Below are 17,521 nucleotides of genomic sequence, written 5' to 3'. Positions count from 1 at the left end.
CTGTAGGCAGGGTGAGGAAGAAGGAAGAGAAAAAGTTGCAAAAGACGTGGGAAAAGATCTACAGGCCAAATTTGAACACGGGCTTCCTGGGTCAAGGACAGCAGGGTCTGTAGACTCTGCAGACTTAACCACGAGGCTCCTGCAAGTCTATATGTCTTTTAATTCCTCTTATTTTATAAATACTCTGTTCTATACTTTGAATTGTTATATGTTTGAATGGGCCTCACTGAATAAATCTGCAGTATATTTTTAAAATATTTTTGCTCATGCTTTGAAAGAATAAACAAATATGGATCCATCTGGATTCCTAAATTTATATTTTTAATCAAATGTTCTTACCTTTAGTGGTGATCTTTGTTCCATGTCCAAATAAAATCTGTCCACATGTGGCCACAGCACAGTAATAAGTCCCGGCATCAGAAGAGCTGACGGTCTTAGAAAAGCTGTAGACACATTTCTGTGGAGACTGAGTCTCAGGACTCTCCTCACACTCATCACGTCTGTTTCCATGAGTGTAAATGACACTGGGATGAGCTTCAGCTGATCCAGATCTGAACCAGAACACACTGTGATTCCCTGGACAGGTTTTAGTTTCAGAGTCAGAGAGGACTGAACACTGCAGAGTCATCAAGTCTGGATGGTGAGGATCAGCTGAAAGGTCTTGAATGATGGTGGTGATATCAGACTCTGGTCCTAATGAATACACCAGAAATTCAACCCAACTCATTTAAATTAAAAAGTACTTATTCATGTGGGAAATGAAACAGTTGAATTTCTCTGAAAAGGTCTTTGATAACATTCTAGAAAACTTTATGAAAGTCTACTGTCTGTTGTTACCTTTAACTCTGAGAAATGTTCTTTTCCAAATTGTCAGTTGAAGTTCCTCTTGTTTCACACAAACATACAGTCCAGTATCGCTAAGCTCTGCTTTAAAGATAGTCAGGACAAATTCTTCATGCTTTTGTTTTGATATCATGCGAGGAGTTTTGTTAACACCGGCATGATCAAAGCTATATGTTCCTCCCAAAAATTCAATCACATCTCCAGAGAGTAGTCTGATCCAGAATAATTGTGCTGACTGTGACCCTGAAAACTTGCGAGGACACGTTAAAGTCACATTATTTCCAGCACTGACCACCTTTGTCTCAATCTTTTCATCATCTGTGGATCCTGATAAAAATAAAGACAAAATCATCAGTATCTGACAACAGAAAGGGAGAGGTTATTCTCTATGCTAAAAATAAAGTAACTCTTCAAATCAATATTTGGTTTGCATTAGATAAATTCATGTCTACTTACGGCTCAGTCCGAGCATCAGTAGTAAACCGAGTACAGTCAGCATCGCCATGTCAGTCCACTGAAGAAGGAAATAAAATAAGCTTCCACAAGAAGTTGATTCTCCAGAATAGAATCATATCTAGTAGGAGGGAACAATCACAGAGTGATCTGATTGGTCTATCGTTATGATGATATTACATGGTAAAACCACAGTGGAAAAAAATGACCAGCCGTCGAGCCAAAGCAGATGAAACAGAAGAGGCAGCAAACTTCTGTTTCATGTTTCGTGGTGGGTTTCTATAATTGTTGCTGGGAGGAAATGCACTAAAGATGTTTTCTTCTGTAGTTTCCACAGACTGTTTATATAAAGAGTACGTAGTTACAGTAAAGTCACCCTGTAGTTAACAATTTTAAAGCAGCAAGTTTGGCAATTTTGGCCATTGCCACATTTCTTTTTGGAGCCAGAAGTGATCATAATCAGACAGCATGGTGGATACACATTAGCCCCTTTCAAACATGCACAAAGAATTTCCTGGCATTTTCTAAGAGGGTTGCATGCGCAAAAGTCTTGTCTGCATTTCTCTTTCTTCCCCACTTCAGCAGTACAAAGTGCAAGTAAAGTTGGACTGGGCCGTCCTCACAGTTTGATTAACTTTTCACCTCATAAGCCTCATATGACATGATCAGCCTCATATGATATCACAAGCCTCAGATGACATCATCAGCCTACATCTCCACATATAAGCTGTTTCTCAAGGTCCACAATACTTTCTCTGTGGGAAGGATCCTCCCAAGTCAAGACCCCCGGGGCGAGGCCAGAGTCCTCTCTGGTAACTCATGAACACACATTTGGAACAGGCTAGAGCAAGCCTATACATTTAGTGGCCCGGGGGCCACATGCGGCCCAGAACCAACCCAGTGGCCCAGCCTGTGGTCATGCCAGAGAAGCAGAGGGCAACATGTTTCGAAAATTTTCATAAATTCCCACAGTATTTCAGACTGTGAATGCAACACTCCATGGCTAGCGATGCTGACAGTAGCCCCAAGATACCGAGTATAAAGCATTTCCTTTTCAGCTGTAGCTACAACTGTGCAAATTTAGTTTTTTTTGCATTTTAACATATGCCTGGGTCAAATGTGACCAAAATCATTATTTATTCATTTTATTTTTCCTTCTATCAATTTTTGTTCAAGTGAAAAATCATTTCTACCTCAGGTTATGTTCAAATACAGCTTGGTTGTTGGGGTTGTTTTATGCACTTTTTGATGTGCTTTAGTCATGTTGCCAAATTTTAAAGGAAGAATATGAATGAAAAGTGCATATTTTTAATCAAATTGATCTGTATTGGCTCGAAATTTGATATTGAAAAGGCAAAAAAAGGAGCACACTCCAAACAATAAATCTCTTAACAACAACAAAAAAGACTTACTAAGAAAGGAGGTCTTTTCTTTGAAATTTGACATTACCATCTGCTTACTGGGTGCAGAACATGTCTAACCTGGTTACATTTCTAAATTTTAAAATTTTGCCCAGTTAAATTTGTAATTGAATAGCCCTGGGCTAGAGAGTGTGCGTAGTTACGTCATAGGAAGGGTCACGCCCGTTCACATGGCAGCAGCAGAAACCATAATGGCAGAGGTACGAATAACAACTTTCACAAGTTTTACCCTGTGCCGTCTAACAAGCTATCACATCATCATATCATCAAAATATAAATAATAACATGTTCATATCGATCATTTGATATAATTATAAAATATAATCATATAATATAATCATATTACATGCTGCTACTTTTACCCATCAAGCTTTACTTTGATGGTATGAAATAATGATGACAGCATATTGTGGAAACAGGACATTTAAAAGTGTATGTAAAAGTGTAGGACCTTGCTTTATCATGATATTATGCTATTTATTTACTAAGGAAAAAAGTGCACATTGGATTGTGGGTAATTCCTGCAAGCAGAGGATATGCGAGTGCATCCTTGAAAAATCTGTGTTTGAAGGACTCAGTCCTTGGAAAAATTTCTAGGATCCATTGGAAACATTGGAAACCTCTTCCAAAGGCAGTTGATGACGTAGTGTCCTTCAAAACAGCCGTTCCAGGATCCTTCCGTGGATCTGAGAATCGGCTCTAGAGCCAGGACTCCACAGGGAGATAGATCTTGCTGATGCTCTGGCAGTCAGTCTTCCATCATCCTATGCCCCAGCGTTAAGTGAAATAACTTCTTATCTCTGATTTATTTACTGGTCTTTCCTGTTGAAATGTATGCAGGAAAATCTGGGGAGAATTTTTCCAGATTAGAAAATGTTTTGCTCAAAAATAGCAAAATGTTCTCTTTTTGAGTGTATTTATAACCAGGCACTGCCAGACAGAGTAGAAACAGAGAGGAAACTCTGCTGGAGTAAAGTTTTAGCCACACACTGAAGTTTTAACTCAGCTGCCATCACTCAGGGACGGTCACAGCTGCAGCTCGTTAGGTGTCCCAGCTGCAGCTTATCCTTGGCAATCAAGATCTGCACACCTGGTGATGAACCTTCAGACATCTGTGTAGTCCAGCTTCTAATTAGGTAACATAGCTCTTCTTCAACCTTTGGATCTAGCTATTTTTCAGGGTGTTTTTGACTTTGTCTAACTCCATTTTGTTCTCTTTTTTTGCCGTCTCTGTCTCTCTACAAGTGCTTCTGCCAACCACCAGCCACAATATTCACCAGCGCTAGGACTATTGTTATCAAACAATCTCCTTTACCCCTAGTGCCTCGTCTCGTGCTCTGCTGCTAGGTCCTTGTCATATGTTCCTCACAATTGTTTCTTATCTATAAGAACATTAAGTACCTGTATATGTGCAAAAAACATCTTTTGTTGTTCCTCCAGGTGAAAATGCAGCAGAATTATCTATTTAGAATAAAAGGTAGCTCTGAAGAGGAAAATATATCTATTTAGAGTAAGATACAGGTCTGCATAAAGTGTTAGAGTGGAGAAATTGCTCTATAATGAGTAGGAAACATTTCTATAAGGACTGAAAACCAGATATAATATGGAAAAAAAACACAAAGGATTTAGTACAACCCTGCTGAGAAAAAAAACAGTTTTGTAATATGTATAGAACTGAAACTGACTACATTTAAAAACCCACACTTTGTAGTCCTGTTTAGGTCTCAAACAGCAGTTACAGACCTGTAAATGATCAGTACCTCTCCTTTTGACAGCATGGGTTAAGGTCAAGCACAAACTGCAGTGAGGTACACAAATACAATCATCATATTGCTCTTTCATCTTCATTCCCTTGTCATGCTACTGAGAAAAAATAAAACTGTGCTCTTTCAGTAGCCATTTGGTAGAAAAAGCTGATCCCCCTGTCATGAGGTTGAATGAGTGTGATAAATAAAGACGAATAATGTTGAAACACATACTGACACAGGTTATTGCTCAGAAGGCTGGACACAAGACACCAAAAACTGCTTTGCAGCGCATGTTTGCTTGAATTGTTGTTGTTCTGTCTATTTTCTTTCACACTCATACCCAACACACACACACCTAAAGATAAAAAGACATTCATACAGTCACCACTGAAAACTTAAAATGCATAGAAACTTGAGCATGTGGTTCTTTGGCTGTAAGTAGAGATGCAAACAATAAGATATATTTTCATTTTCCTGCACCTGCAACCTGTTCACGAGTGTTTTTTTTTTCGGCCATCCCCAATTTCCACATACTCCGTCTGCACAGTGGTCTGCATGCTAATCACACTATGCAGTAAACTGCTCCCATTCTTGTCATGCAGTACCACAGTTCACCCTCCTGTCTGGCTCGAGCATGTCCCAAAAGTGCTTGTCTGCTCTGGTCCACTTAAGATATATGCCAATTATATTTTTCAGCACCATCATTCCATGCTGATCAGCTCACAAACAAAAAGTTAGATGCTGAGAGGATCCGGTAATTTTAAATACAACACAATGCACCAAGAGAGCCTGGCTGCAGACCACATATCTCAGATGCCCCCTCTTGCATGCAAAAAATTGAAATAAAATTAGATTAAATTCATGGTTAGGGCTAGGATTACGGTAAGGATTAGAACACCAAAATGTAAAAGTCAGAAACCTGACCTACAAGCCCCATTTACAAAACTTTTGATATGTTAATATTTATTAGTGGGTCAGTTTTAACCAGTGTTAAATCATTCCTGTCTGCCCCTTATTGCATTGAAATGGAACATGGTGGCTTTTTCTGTTCATGCAGCCATCATGTTTTTGAACTTTATAACCCTCTTAATTGATTTGCAGTGTGCATGATTGCTGTGTTTAGTCATAGGTAGGTGGATTTGGTTTTTTGTTTTAACACTGTTGACGTTTCAGTGGCAAAAGGCTTACAGATATCTCTCAAAAAACTGCCGTACTATGTGAGAGAGACCTGGATGCAGCCGAGGACCCCCACTTCCTACTGGAAGTCGGACAAATGCCGCCATATCTCGTCTTCTAATACCGGAAGTCACTTATATTGAACGTCCTCCTCGTTGTTTTCTTCATATAAGAATGTCCTATATGTATACATGTGGACATGTATATATGTATATAGTGTATTAAAATAATTTCTGTATGTATGAAGAAAGAAAAGGAAATACAAGTAGACAACAAATAGGAATGTTTTCGGACTAAAAAGCACAGCGATTGCATTACAGTAAATTTAATGAATTGATTTATGATCCAAATTCATGTATCACTTTGCACAGACAAAATACGCAACAGGAGATTAGCTGGCTGGCTGGATGCCCATACTGCCAGCATGTTGCCAGAGGCAGGTCCTCTACCATATTCAATATAAGTAGACAAGGAATATGTACGTTTTTGAAATAAAAGGCTCAAACAATCAAATTGAATTAATTTTAATGAATCATTCATACTCCATGATCCATATCAATAAATGGGTATGTATGTGTGTATTATACATAAATTATATGCATATATAAATAAAAAAATCTGTATTGAATTAATCATATACATATGTATTATATTACATACTTTTTATATATCATAATTTATATATATATATATATATACAAAATAAAAAACCTTTACATGTATGACACTATACTGTTTATAAAATTATTCTATTTTAAATCATGGAGTACATCTTCTCATTTAACTAAGAAAATACAAGAAAGCAGATTCTGCTTTTATATTTCACTATCAGTTCTTATTTTAATATGGATCACTGATTATTAATGATTCATAATATTATAATATAATATTAATTCAATCCTGTGGTTTGAGTTTTTTATTCCAGAAAGTTGCATATTCCTTGTCTACTTGTATTGCATTATCTAGCGGACCTTCCTCTGGTAACATGGCGGTGACGTCAATGTCCACCCAGCCAGCCAATATGACGTTGCACGTCTCTGCTCAGTGGTATTTGAATTTGGATCATAAATCGAGTCATTAAAACTAATGTCATGTTATTGCTGTGCTTGTTATTCCGAAAACTCATGTATTTTTCATCTACTTGTATCTCCTTGTGTGGTTGACCTGCCTCTATTAATATGGTGGCGACACGAAGAAAACAACGAAGAAGACGTTCAGTTTAAGTGACTTCCGGTATTAGAGGACAAGATATGGGAGCGATAGTCCATCTTCCGGTGTAAAGTTGAGGTCCTTGGCTGCATCCAGGTACTCTTGTACTATGTCAGCAGCTTCAATTCTAAGGTCACATAAGTTTTGTACAAAGCACAGATGACAAGTAAATTCACAAAAAGGTTTACTGTATAAAATGCAAAAGAAAAAAAACTGCACTACAGGCAACAACAGGGCCCACACACACAAAAAAATCAGTTGAATTTTTAAGTGCTCTGATCCACAAAAGTCTGCTTTGGCCAGCATTTGCATGCTCTCACGGAAAAGTTTGTTCAATGCCCGAGTCTTTCTTTCTCTCTGAGCATGGCGGGCCCTCAACACGTTCCCCAGTCTTGCAATTCCTGGGCCTCTGTGTGCTGTGCTTCCAGCAGGTTCTCAGTATGTCCACCCATCCTTGAACACATGTCCTTCACCTTGTCCACTGTTTCAAGAATGTGGCCCATCTCAGACCTTCTCCTCTTTCTCTAAGGTTGAAATATTATCAGACTGTCAGAGATATGCCATGAAACCACATATATGTCACACACACACACACACACACAAAATATGTAAGGGAGAAAGCTTACCACTTCTTTTCAAGTGGTGCTGTGGTGTGGAGCAATGCCTGGGAGGAAGGTTGAGCATGGTGTCCTCATCTGTGGACAGGTGGCCTTGCTGGGCTGGGGTGGGGGAGTAGATGTAGATGCAACAGCATTCTCTTCATATGCCTGCAGCTTGGCTGGCTTATCTTGCAACTGAAAAAAAAAAAAAAATCTGATTAGGTTAAGGCACACTGTACCACACACTGTGCCACAAGCAACATATTTTGGCACTTTATTGGTCTCAGATACTACACAGATGTTGCATGGTGACATTACTGCACAAGTAGTGACCCATGCTCATTCACTAGGCATTCATGGTCACTTTTATTTTCCTTTACTGACTTTAACAAAAACACACACTTAATAAAAGAACATGCATTCATAATACTTACCTTTCTCTGTCTGGCAGAGGGATTCCAACAGGAGAATCACCAACTCCAGTCTCGAACCACCGTTTGTTACAGGCCTCTCTCCTAAAACTTTGTCCATGCCTGCAAACCACCGTCATGTTTTACGATCCATCCTGCTGGTTATGGTCGACCACACGCTTGTACAGTCACTTGAGTTTTTTAAAATTTTCTCTTGGCACTGTACATGCCTTCAGCTTCGCCGAAATTTCTCAGACAACCTTCTCATTTTCAGTTGCGCTGTTCAGGTCATCCTGAAAGGCGTTCTCACTCTAGACAGCGATGAGGGCCTGTGTGTCTCGTGTCCAGTTAGCCATTGCTTCAACTTCAATTTTTTTCTCCTTCTTCTGCTATGGGGAATCTGGCAGGTAGTTCAATGTTTGGTGCAGCGAGGTGTCTCCGAATGATGATGATGGCGGGCTTGGAGGCGGGGCTGGCTTGCCAGTGAGTGGGGCTTGACGCGGTCAAACTAGTGATGGAAAAGGAAATCAGCATGGCTTGGTTTGGCTCGGCAGAACCCAGAGTTGTAGTGGAAAAGCCCTACAGCTCCTGGAAGAGTCCTGGTTGTGCCAAACTTCTTCCATTTGTGAATTGTGGAGGCTGCTGTAGTCTTGGGGACCTTCTTTGCAGCAGCCTTTCTAGCCTTCCCCAGATCTGTGCCTCACAATAATCCTGTCTCTGAGCCCTGCAGGCAGTTCCTTTGGCCTCATGGCTTAGTTTTTGCTCTGATATGCATTGTCAGCTGTGAGACCTTCTTTAAAGAGGTGTGTGCCTTTCCAGATGATGTCCAATTTATTTAAGTAACCACAGGTGGACTCCAGTCAAAGTGTAGAAACGTCTCAGCAAAGATCAAGAAAAATGGGAGGAACCTGAGCTAAATTTTCAAGTGTTTTTGCAAAGTGTCTGAATAGTGATGTCAACATAATATATTTCAGTTGAAAATTTCTAAAATGCATTCTTCCATGAGTAAAGCATGGCAATTTTGAAAACAAAACATGCTAACAACACAAAATAAAGAGTTATCACAAAATGTAACATTTATTGACTTAAAATGGTATTACGTCGTCTCACAGATCTAAAGAAGACTGAGACATTGCAAATGTGACATCCAACATAAAGTAGCCTACTTTTCATAATGAATAAAACAGCCTCAAAACTGCATGATTGCATATTTTTTAAACATAACAAAAAACTACAAAGAATTAGCAGAAGTAACAAAGACAATCTGACTGCAGACTCTTGGTTTCTGCCAGTCTGCAGCCACTCTCACAGACCAGTAATCTGAGCCGCTGTATATCTCAGAATAAAAACACACACTACAACTTTCTGTTTACTTTTAAAAGACAAAAACCTGACCTTCAAAACTGGACTACAAAACATTCAACATGTAAGTGAACCCCCAGCTCAAAGCTAACTCTGCCCACTTAAAGATCTCAAAAAATGCACAGAAAGTGAGCAGGTTGGTACTGAGAGGAGGGAGGGGGAAAAGGACGTTTCGTTTTTGTTTGTTTGTTTTTTCAAAGGACGGGGTTTACCAGATGAAGCGGAAGTGACAGTGACTCCCCTTGCCAGAAAGTGTCACAGAGTCCTGCAGCACTGCTGCCTCAGAGTGATTTTTAGAAGTGGAGGATTTTTCCCCTCCAGAGTCCCAGAACCAGGTTTAGTGTGGTGGTGGACAGTGGTGGTCCTGAGCACTACCTGTTTGGGCTGTTCGCTCCCCGTCAAGATAACATAGCAACATTGGCTTATGTAGTAACTTAATTACATAACTAGCATAGGTCTGTTAGCTTTAGCCTAAGCTGATGAAGCTAAATCAAGCCAGTACAGACTGATGCACAATGTATTCCCACACTGGACCTCAGACCTTTTTCTCTGTTTCATTCATCAAATGTTGCACTTCCCTTCTGTCATACACAGCATCTCAGATGACAGTCTGTGAGAGTGACTATCAGAAATGTACAGTCTGCAGGCAGACCGCTTTCAAGTAGTCAGAAAATACAAAGAAACAATTTTCAAATGATGAAATATTGTTATCCTCAGCAGGCAGTCCTGTCCAGTTTAATACAGTCATCAAAAAGATACACAAATAAAATCCAGTTTATTTTGTTTCATTTTCCAAATCCACTGAGTCTACTGTTACTCTCTCGCAGCAGCTCTGATACCAGAGTAAACAGTCTCTTCCTCTGCTGTCCTCATATTTCTTCTCTCTCTTTTGCCATTTCTCTTTTTGGAAAAGGCTGGTGCACAATAAACCAATGAGGCTTCAGCTCCCTGAAGACATGTACAGAAAATATTATGATGTTAGTATTAACTCAGAGACAGAAATATACCAACAAATTTGACAAATTTAAACTTTTCTTTAAACATTTGACCTGCTGGCCTTGCTGAGCAGCAGTGGCTGTGACAGCATTTGTTCTTACAGCATCAGCAGCTGTGATAAAACAAATAAAACCAATGATGTTAGAAGGTCATTTCCTAATTTGCAAATTAAAAATACTGCTTGATTTATTGGACACAGATAAAGTTATTTTACCTTTGCCAGAAACAAAAGATTTTGTCTTGATTTTATAAGTCAGGATGGCATTTAAAATCAGACTTAAGGCTAAAACACCTGCTACCACAAACAGGAGAGCTGTCTGGATCATCTCCATGTTCTCTCCTGCAAAAAAATAGGAAATAGAGAACAAAAAGAGTTAAAAGTTATTAAAGATATTAAAATAAACAGTTTCAAAGATGATTCGCTGGACTCCTCACAGAATCCATGTTTTAAAGCATGCTGCACATTCATCTCAGTGGTGTTATGCTCCAGTTCTTTGGATTTCTGTGTGTGAAGGAGCCCATTGAATCATCTTTTAAACATCACTGGTCCTTTTCTGAGAGCACTGACCTCCACCTGTAGAGAGGCTTAGATGTAAGAGACTCAATAAATGCTTCGTTAATAAATGTAAGTGTAAATGATGGTAAATTCTACCACCATAGCACCTCTGCATGGGGATTTTAGGACAGCTTAGGGCTGAACCTGACACAAACGGAGCAAACTGTGGGCCTAAATCATAGGCCCACACATTCTTCACACATTTCTTCACATTTTGAAATTGTTTTAAACATTGTGACTTTAATTTCTCATTTCAGCTTTATTCTTAAGACTTCCACTTTGTTTCTTGGCATGAAAACTATTTTCTCAACATTTTGACAAAATTTTAACTTCTTTCTTGAAATCTGAGCATTTTGTCTCAACATTTCAGCCTCTCTCAAGATGTGCATTTTCTCTCTTCATTTTAATTTCTTTCTTAACATCTTAATTTCTTAACTCAACATTACATTTTCTTTATAAAATTTCAACCCTATTCTTTACATTTTCACTTCGTCCTTGCAACATTTCAATTATTTTCTCTGCAATTCAACTTATTTCCTTGACATTTAGACTTTTTTCTTACATTTTGGAATTGTTTAAAACATTATGTCTTTAATTTCTTATTTCAGCTTTTTTTTCTAAACTCCTCTACTTTGTTTCTTGGCCTTAATTTGTTTCCCCCAACTTTTTCACTTTCTCTTGCAACATTTTGGCATTATCAACATTTTCACATTTTTACTCATTTCCACTTTTTTGTTAGTATTATGACCTTTGTTTCTTATCATTTCAACTTTCTCTCAATTTCAGCCTCTCAATTTTTCTGCTGTGGAGAGTTAAACGGAATCTGTTTAGATCGAGGCAAGACAGTCTGATAATGTTGTGAGGCCAACAGAGCAGATAACGTTTCATCAAATGCCCATTTTGAAGATATTTATTTATTTATACTATAGGGGACAATACACATCGGTAAACATGGGCAAGTGCCAGAGTGTAGCCATAGGTTAATTCCATATGTAGTCCCAGCAGGTTGATGGTATATGTATAAAAGTTTACATCAAGCATGTACCTGATAAAAAATAAAAAATATCAGTAAAACCAAACAACATGAACATTAATTTACAAAGACCCACATGTAAAAATACAGAATGTGGCTGTCTGACTATGCTTAAGACTGACCAGGTATAAAGTAACCATCACAGTTAAAGTACATAAGGCAGATGGTAAAGTGCTGATTCATGGCATTTTGATTCTAAATTTGATTGTATAAATTGTCCGTTTGCACTTGGACTATTTTTTTAGTGTTGGTGTTATTGTACATAGCCCTCTTGCACTGAATTTGCACATACAAACATGTTTATACATTTATTTATGCACAGATATAGCATACATAGGTTGAGGTTATGTATGTTATGTTGCACAAAAGATGCATACATGTCTGTAAGAATGTCAGATAAATAAGATAAATTGGTTAAGCATGGTAACAGGTTTGGTTTGTCCGGAGCCATGACTTCAGATAACACTTGAAAATGTTGGAGCATTGCCTGACTTAGAAAGGTGAACTGTGCCACAGTTTTCTCCTTTTGAATAATACATTTACATACAGCTTATACTAAATACTTTTATTCTGTAAAACACATTGAATTATTTTACGTATAAACTGGGCTCAATATAGACATCTACTGAGTATCTTTCAATAAGAAAATGCATTTCTATGTGATTGATTGTTCCTGACTGATGTGAATAAACAGTTTATAATTAAAGATGTTTGCTCTTACCTTTGCCATTGATCTCTGTTCCATGTCCGAATAACATCTGTCCACATGTGGCCACAGCACAGTAATAAGTCCCGGCATCAGAAGAGCTGACGGTCTTAGAAAAGCTGTAGACACATTTCTGTGGAGACTGAGTCTCAGGACTCTCCTCACACTCATCACGTCTGTTTCCATGAGTGTAAATGACACTGGGATGAGCTTCATCTGATCCAGATCTGAACCAGAACACTCTGTGATTCCCTGGACAGGTTTTAGTTTCAGAGTCAGAGAGGACTGAACACTGCAGAGTCATCAAGTCTGGATGGTCTGGATCAGCCGAAAGGTCTTGAATGACGGCGGTGATATCAGACTCTGGTCCTAATGAAGACAAACCAGAATGAATGCAGACCTCACTTATAAAGAGAGTAGCTACAGTTTAAAAGTAAAGATGGACTCCTTCATGAACAGTGGTGGACAAAGTATTCAACTCCAGTACTTGAGTCAAAGTATTGATTCTCGTGGTGAAATCTTACTGAAGTTCAAGTAAAAGTTACTCGGTGAAATTTTACTCAAGTTTAAGTACTAAAATACTTACTTTTAAAAATACTTAAGTATTCAAAAGTACAAATACATTACGTATGCTTATTACCTGGATGTAAAAACTTCACCATAAAAATGGTTAATGAATAAAAAACAGTAAGGACAACTATTGTCATTTGATTTTTTTTCTTGAATGCAGAAATGTAGCTTGTTTGTGGTGTACACAGAAGACATTTGAAATGATATGAATCATTCCTCGTTTCTGAAATCTCAAACATCGAGCTGAGATATGGCCATGGGTGCGCTGGTTTTTCAGCATGAGTTTCTCCTGCCGTCTCCATTGCCAAGTTTTGTTTGAATGAAGGCGGGAGAGCTTGCTACACAGAGCGAGGATGACAGTGCCTATTCCCAAATCCATCCCATGTGTGTACGGTGACTGTGATTGGTTTCCTTCTGTGAGGAGCACAGCGTGCAGCCAATTGCATTTTAGAAAAGAAAAACACCAACACTGACTACAAAGCTATGCTGAACCTAAAAGGAACGAGTAACAACAAGCTTCCTAGAAATGTAGTGGAGTCAAAAGTACAATATTTGTCTTTGAAATGTAGAGGAGTGAAAGTCATAAGTTTCCAAAAAAACAAATACTCAAGTAGAGTACAAATACTGAAAAAAATGTACTTAAGAACAGTACTCAAGTAAATGAACTCTTTTACTGTCCACCACTGTTCATGAAAAATAATGAATGAGTCTATCCTTACACATCTGTATTTATGATCGTATTAAACAGAGTAACTGTTGTTTCCAAAGGTGTTTACAGTTCTAAGGAATCTTAGGAATCCATTTTTTACCTTTAGTTCTCAGAAAGACTCCTTTTAAAAGGGTCATTTTAAATCCCTCTTGTTTCACACAAAAGTAAAGTCCAGTGTCACTGAGCTGGGTTTGATTGACAATTAGGACAAATGTTCCAGGCTCTTGTTTTAAGGTGGTACGAGGAGTTTTGATAACAACATCATAGTCAAAGCTGTATGCTCCCTCCAAAAATTCAGGCAAGTCTCCAGAAACCTGCCTGAACCAAAATAACCTTGTTGAAACTGAAGCAGATTTGTTCCTAGGACACGTCAGTTTGACATCATCTCCAACACGGACCGTCTTTATCTCGATCTTCTCCTCATCTGTACATCCTGAAAAAAACAAACAAACAAACAAAAAAAACACGTCTGCAGTTAATGACAGAAAGCATAATTTATGCTCTGTTCAATAGAAAATTAACAGCACCTTACATAGATACATTATTGTGTTTTTTATGAGAAAAGTTTCATGTCTACTTACGGCTCAGTCCGAGCATCAGTAGTAAACCGAGTACAGCCAGCATCGTCATGTCAGTCCACTGGAGAAGGAACTAAAATAAGCTCGCATAAGAGGTTGATCCTCCTAAATAGATTCAAATAGTAGGAGGGAACAATCACAGAGTGATCTGATTGGCCTCTCATCATGATGGTATAACATGATAAAACCACAGTGGAAAAAAAGAGAACATCTTTCAAGCCAAAGCAGATGAAACAGTAGAGGCAGCAAACTTCTGTTTCATGCTTCATGGTGGGTTTCTATAATCAATACAGAGGAAATGCACCGACTTCAGTTTTCTTCTGTAGTTTCCACAGACTGTTTAGATGAAGTGTATGCAGCTACAGTAAAGCCACCCTGTAGTTAATAATGCTCTGGATTAAGTTTGGCATTTTGTCTATCTCCTATTTTTCTAACAAGAAGTTTTTAGATAAGAAGAACATAACAGTCCCTTTAATTGTGTACTATAAAAATTTCCTGCATTGTTTTAGGGCGCTGTATGCGCAAGTGGTTGTCCTCCCCTACACATGGGTCTGTACGACTGAATGACTATACTTTCTAGGCCATACATACCGCTATGGGCGGGTTAGTTGTACTGAAAGCCGTCCGTTATGGCGGGTTTTACTACTGTCATGACCCGGCTCAGGTGACATCACACTATGGTAAATACCTCGGATGTAGCTTTAGCATAGCGTCAGTTTTACAAGAACTGGATCATGTTTCTGTATGAAGTAAAGAATAAAAACAACCCCTAAAAGCTTTTCATGTTGTGAAAGATGCTTTTGGTCTTCTGGCAACTGCTTTGGACTGATTATGTGATAGTGGTGCTAGTAGTCTCACAGTTAGTAAAATGGGGATCACCTGAGTGAATTGAAAGTTTAAGTAAGGAGAGGCAACCATAAAAACATACAGAGGCACTGATCATCCACCAGAGTTCAGTTAAATCAATCATCAAGAAATGGAATGAAAATGTCACATGTGTAAATCTGCCTAGATCAGGCTGTCCTCACAAACTAAGTGACTGTGCAAGAAGGAGACAAGTGAGAGAGGACAACGATAGGTTGTTTCCACCGAGCGGTCCGGCTCAGTTCGGTCCGGGGCGGCACGTGTTTTTTTGCGTTTCCATAGAGCAAAAAGGCCCAAAGGCTCACATCAGCCTGATCCATTCGCGATGGATGAGAAACTAAATTACTGCTGAAGTTTATGAATACGAAGCCTTAAAACAGTTGATTCTCATCTGTAACTAGTTATTAATCTACTTCTTAGGTTAGGTAACTTGTGAAAACATCACTCTGTGGTTGTTGAACGTGTTTGTAAAACTTCAGGCTGTAGACTATTTTAAAACAAGATCAGCGCACCCCGGATTTCTGTCTTAATCTAGCTTGATTTTAACACCAGCTGAACTTTTACTTTATTTTTAATGCGGCAAATTCTCACAGTACTGCTCTAAACTTTCATATTTTGTCATATAAACTGTTATAGACTAGATATATTCACATATTAATGTAGCGTTACAACTCCAACCGTCTCTGTACACATATTCCATCAGCTGAGGATATGTACCAACAGCAATTAACATCATTAAAATGTAGTTATTTTTTTTAAAGCACTTTCAGCTGAGATAAAGCTGTTTACTGCTTATTCCCTACTGATTTCTGTCACTCATCCTTTCTATAACTCTGCGGCTGGACCAGCAGACTCGTACTGTCTGTGATATGCAAGGTTTTACAGCCCGACCACCAAGTGAGAGCATGGGTGTCTGTGGAAACGCAAACTATTTTGGGATTTAGCGTACCAAACCATACCAAACCGTACTGAATCAAACCAGACCCCCTGATGGAAACACGGCTCAAGACACCTATGATTACTCTGAAGGAGTTACAAGCTTTAGCAGCTGAGATAGAGCGAATCTGCATACAACAACTGTTGGCCAGGTCCTTCACCAGTCAAAGCCCTATGGGAGAATGGCAAAGAGAAAGCCACTGTTGAAGAAAACTCAGATTAAATCACCAAAAGGCATGTGGGAAACTTCATGTTTAAGTAGTAGAAAGTTCTTTGGTCTGATGAGACCAAAATGTTGCTTTTTGGCCATCAGACAAGATGCTGTATACGGTGGACCCAAACACTGCACATCACCACAACACACCATCCCCACTGTGAATCAGGGTGGTGGCAAATATTAGAAAATCCTGGGGGAGAACTTTATTCAGTCTACAAGAGGACTACAGCTTGGGAGAAGATTTATTTTCTAGTAAGACAATGACCAAAAGCATACATTGCGATTGCACATTAAGGACGCTTGCGCTGTCTGTTTGCCACTTCTCCTGCCCACATTCTCTATGTCTTTAGTGATTTCTATTCTTGTGACATCTTCGTTTGCCAGCAAGATATTCACCAGCGCTGCCATACTCTGGACACTTGACAACATTTTAAACTGATTTTACCAGATTTTTGCCGACCTATGTGGTGCTCTCACGGTTCTCCATTCTGGGCGCTGGTAAAACAGCACAGCAGTGACGACACTACTCAACAACTTTGGTCAATCTACCAACTGTCCTTCAATCTTCCTACAAAACTGCTTCCTCCAAGTGTCATCCCCTTCTGCCATGCTGGAGATCCTCCCTTTCTGCTCGGCTCGCTATCCCTGGTTATCTTGCTCAGGGCTAGCGGCTGGCACTAGGCTAACATCCTCTGTGGCTGCCACCATGCTGACATGTTCCACCACACAGCTGGTGAAATATAACAACTGCTCCATCCCAGAATGTATTGAGAACATCAAGCAGCTTGGGCTCCTACGCAGACGACAATATGTCCACAGAAGCTCCTGCCGCAAGTTTGTTTACCTGCAGCACGGGAGCCAATACTCCATCCTGTCCATCTGGTCTGCCGGTCGCACCGTCGCACCTCCAACATGTCCTCAGAGTGCTGCCACTGTTGGAACTAGTGTACCTGGAAGCAGCGTGAGCCCGTTGCATGCTAAGTGGGTCAGAAAACGTGGAGTGGATTCCAGTCTGCGCAAACCTTTACAAAGATCCTCCAGCATCTCACACATCAAAATGGAACTGTTTAATGCATAATCACTGCTGATTAATTATGCCTCATCAATGACCACATCCTGAACAAGGGGCTTGACT

At 39.2% G+C, this 17,521-nt stretch overlaps 1 protein-coding gene and 1 long non-coding RNA gene across 2 annotated transcripts in view; both read right to left on the bottom strand.

Annotated features, from left to right (window-relative positions):
• Positions 1 to 7,154: 7,154 nt before the first annotated feature.
• On the bottom strand, positions 7,155 to 8,647 carry LOC121516830. The gene is made up of 3 exons (XR_005992513.1): positions 7,884 to 8,647; positions 7,477 to 7,644; positions 7,155 to 7,374 (listed from the first exon to the last, which is right to left on the bottom strand). It is a non-coding gene; the product is annotated as an uncharacterized LOC121516830 (long non-coding RNA).
• Positions 8,648 to 9,185: 538 nt separating this feature from the next.
• Positions 9,186 to 17,521, bottom strand: part of LOC121516491 — a 35,381-nt gene continuing 27,045 nt past the window's right edge. The window contains exons 3-6 of the mRNA XM_041797808.1: positions 12,528 to 12,881; positions 10,432 to 10,557; positions 10,271 to 10,329; positions 9,186 to 10,169 (exon numbers count right to left, since the gene is read on the bottom strand). Coding sequence (XP_041653742.1) covers positions 10,035 to 10,169; positions 10,271 to 10,329; positions 10,432 to 10,557; positions 12,528 to 12,881 — 674 coding nt within the window. The 3' untranslated portion in view covers positions 9,186 to 10,034. The remainder of the gene's footprint in view (positions 10,170 to 10,270; positions 10,330 to 10,431; positions 10,558 to 12,527; positions 12,882 to 17,521) is intronic.

This window comes from Cheilinus undulatus, linkage group 10, assembly GCF_018320785.1.
Source record: "Cheilinus undulatus linkage group 10, ASM1832078v1, whole genome shotgun sequence".
NCBI classification, from domain to species: Eukaryota; Metazoa; Chordata; class Actinopteri; order Labriformes; family Labridae; genus Cheilinus; species Cheilinus undulatus.
Note: the sequence above shows the minus strand (reverse complement) of the source record. Positions and strands in the feature narration are given on the sequence as shown.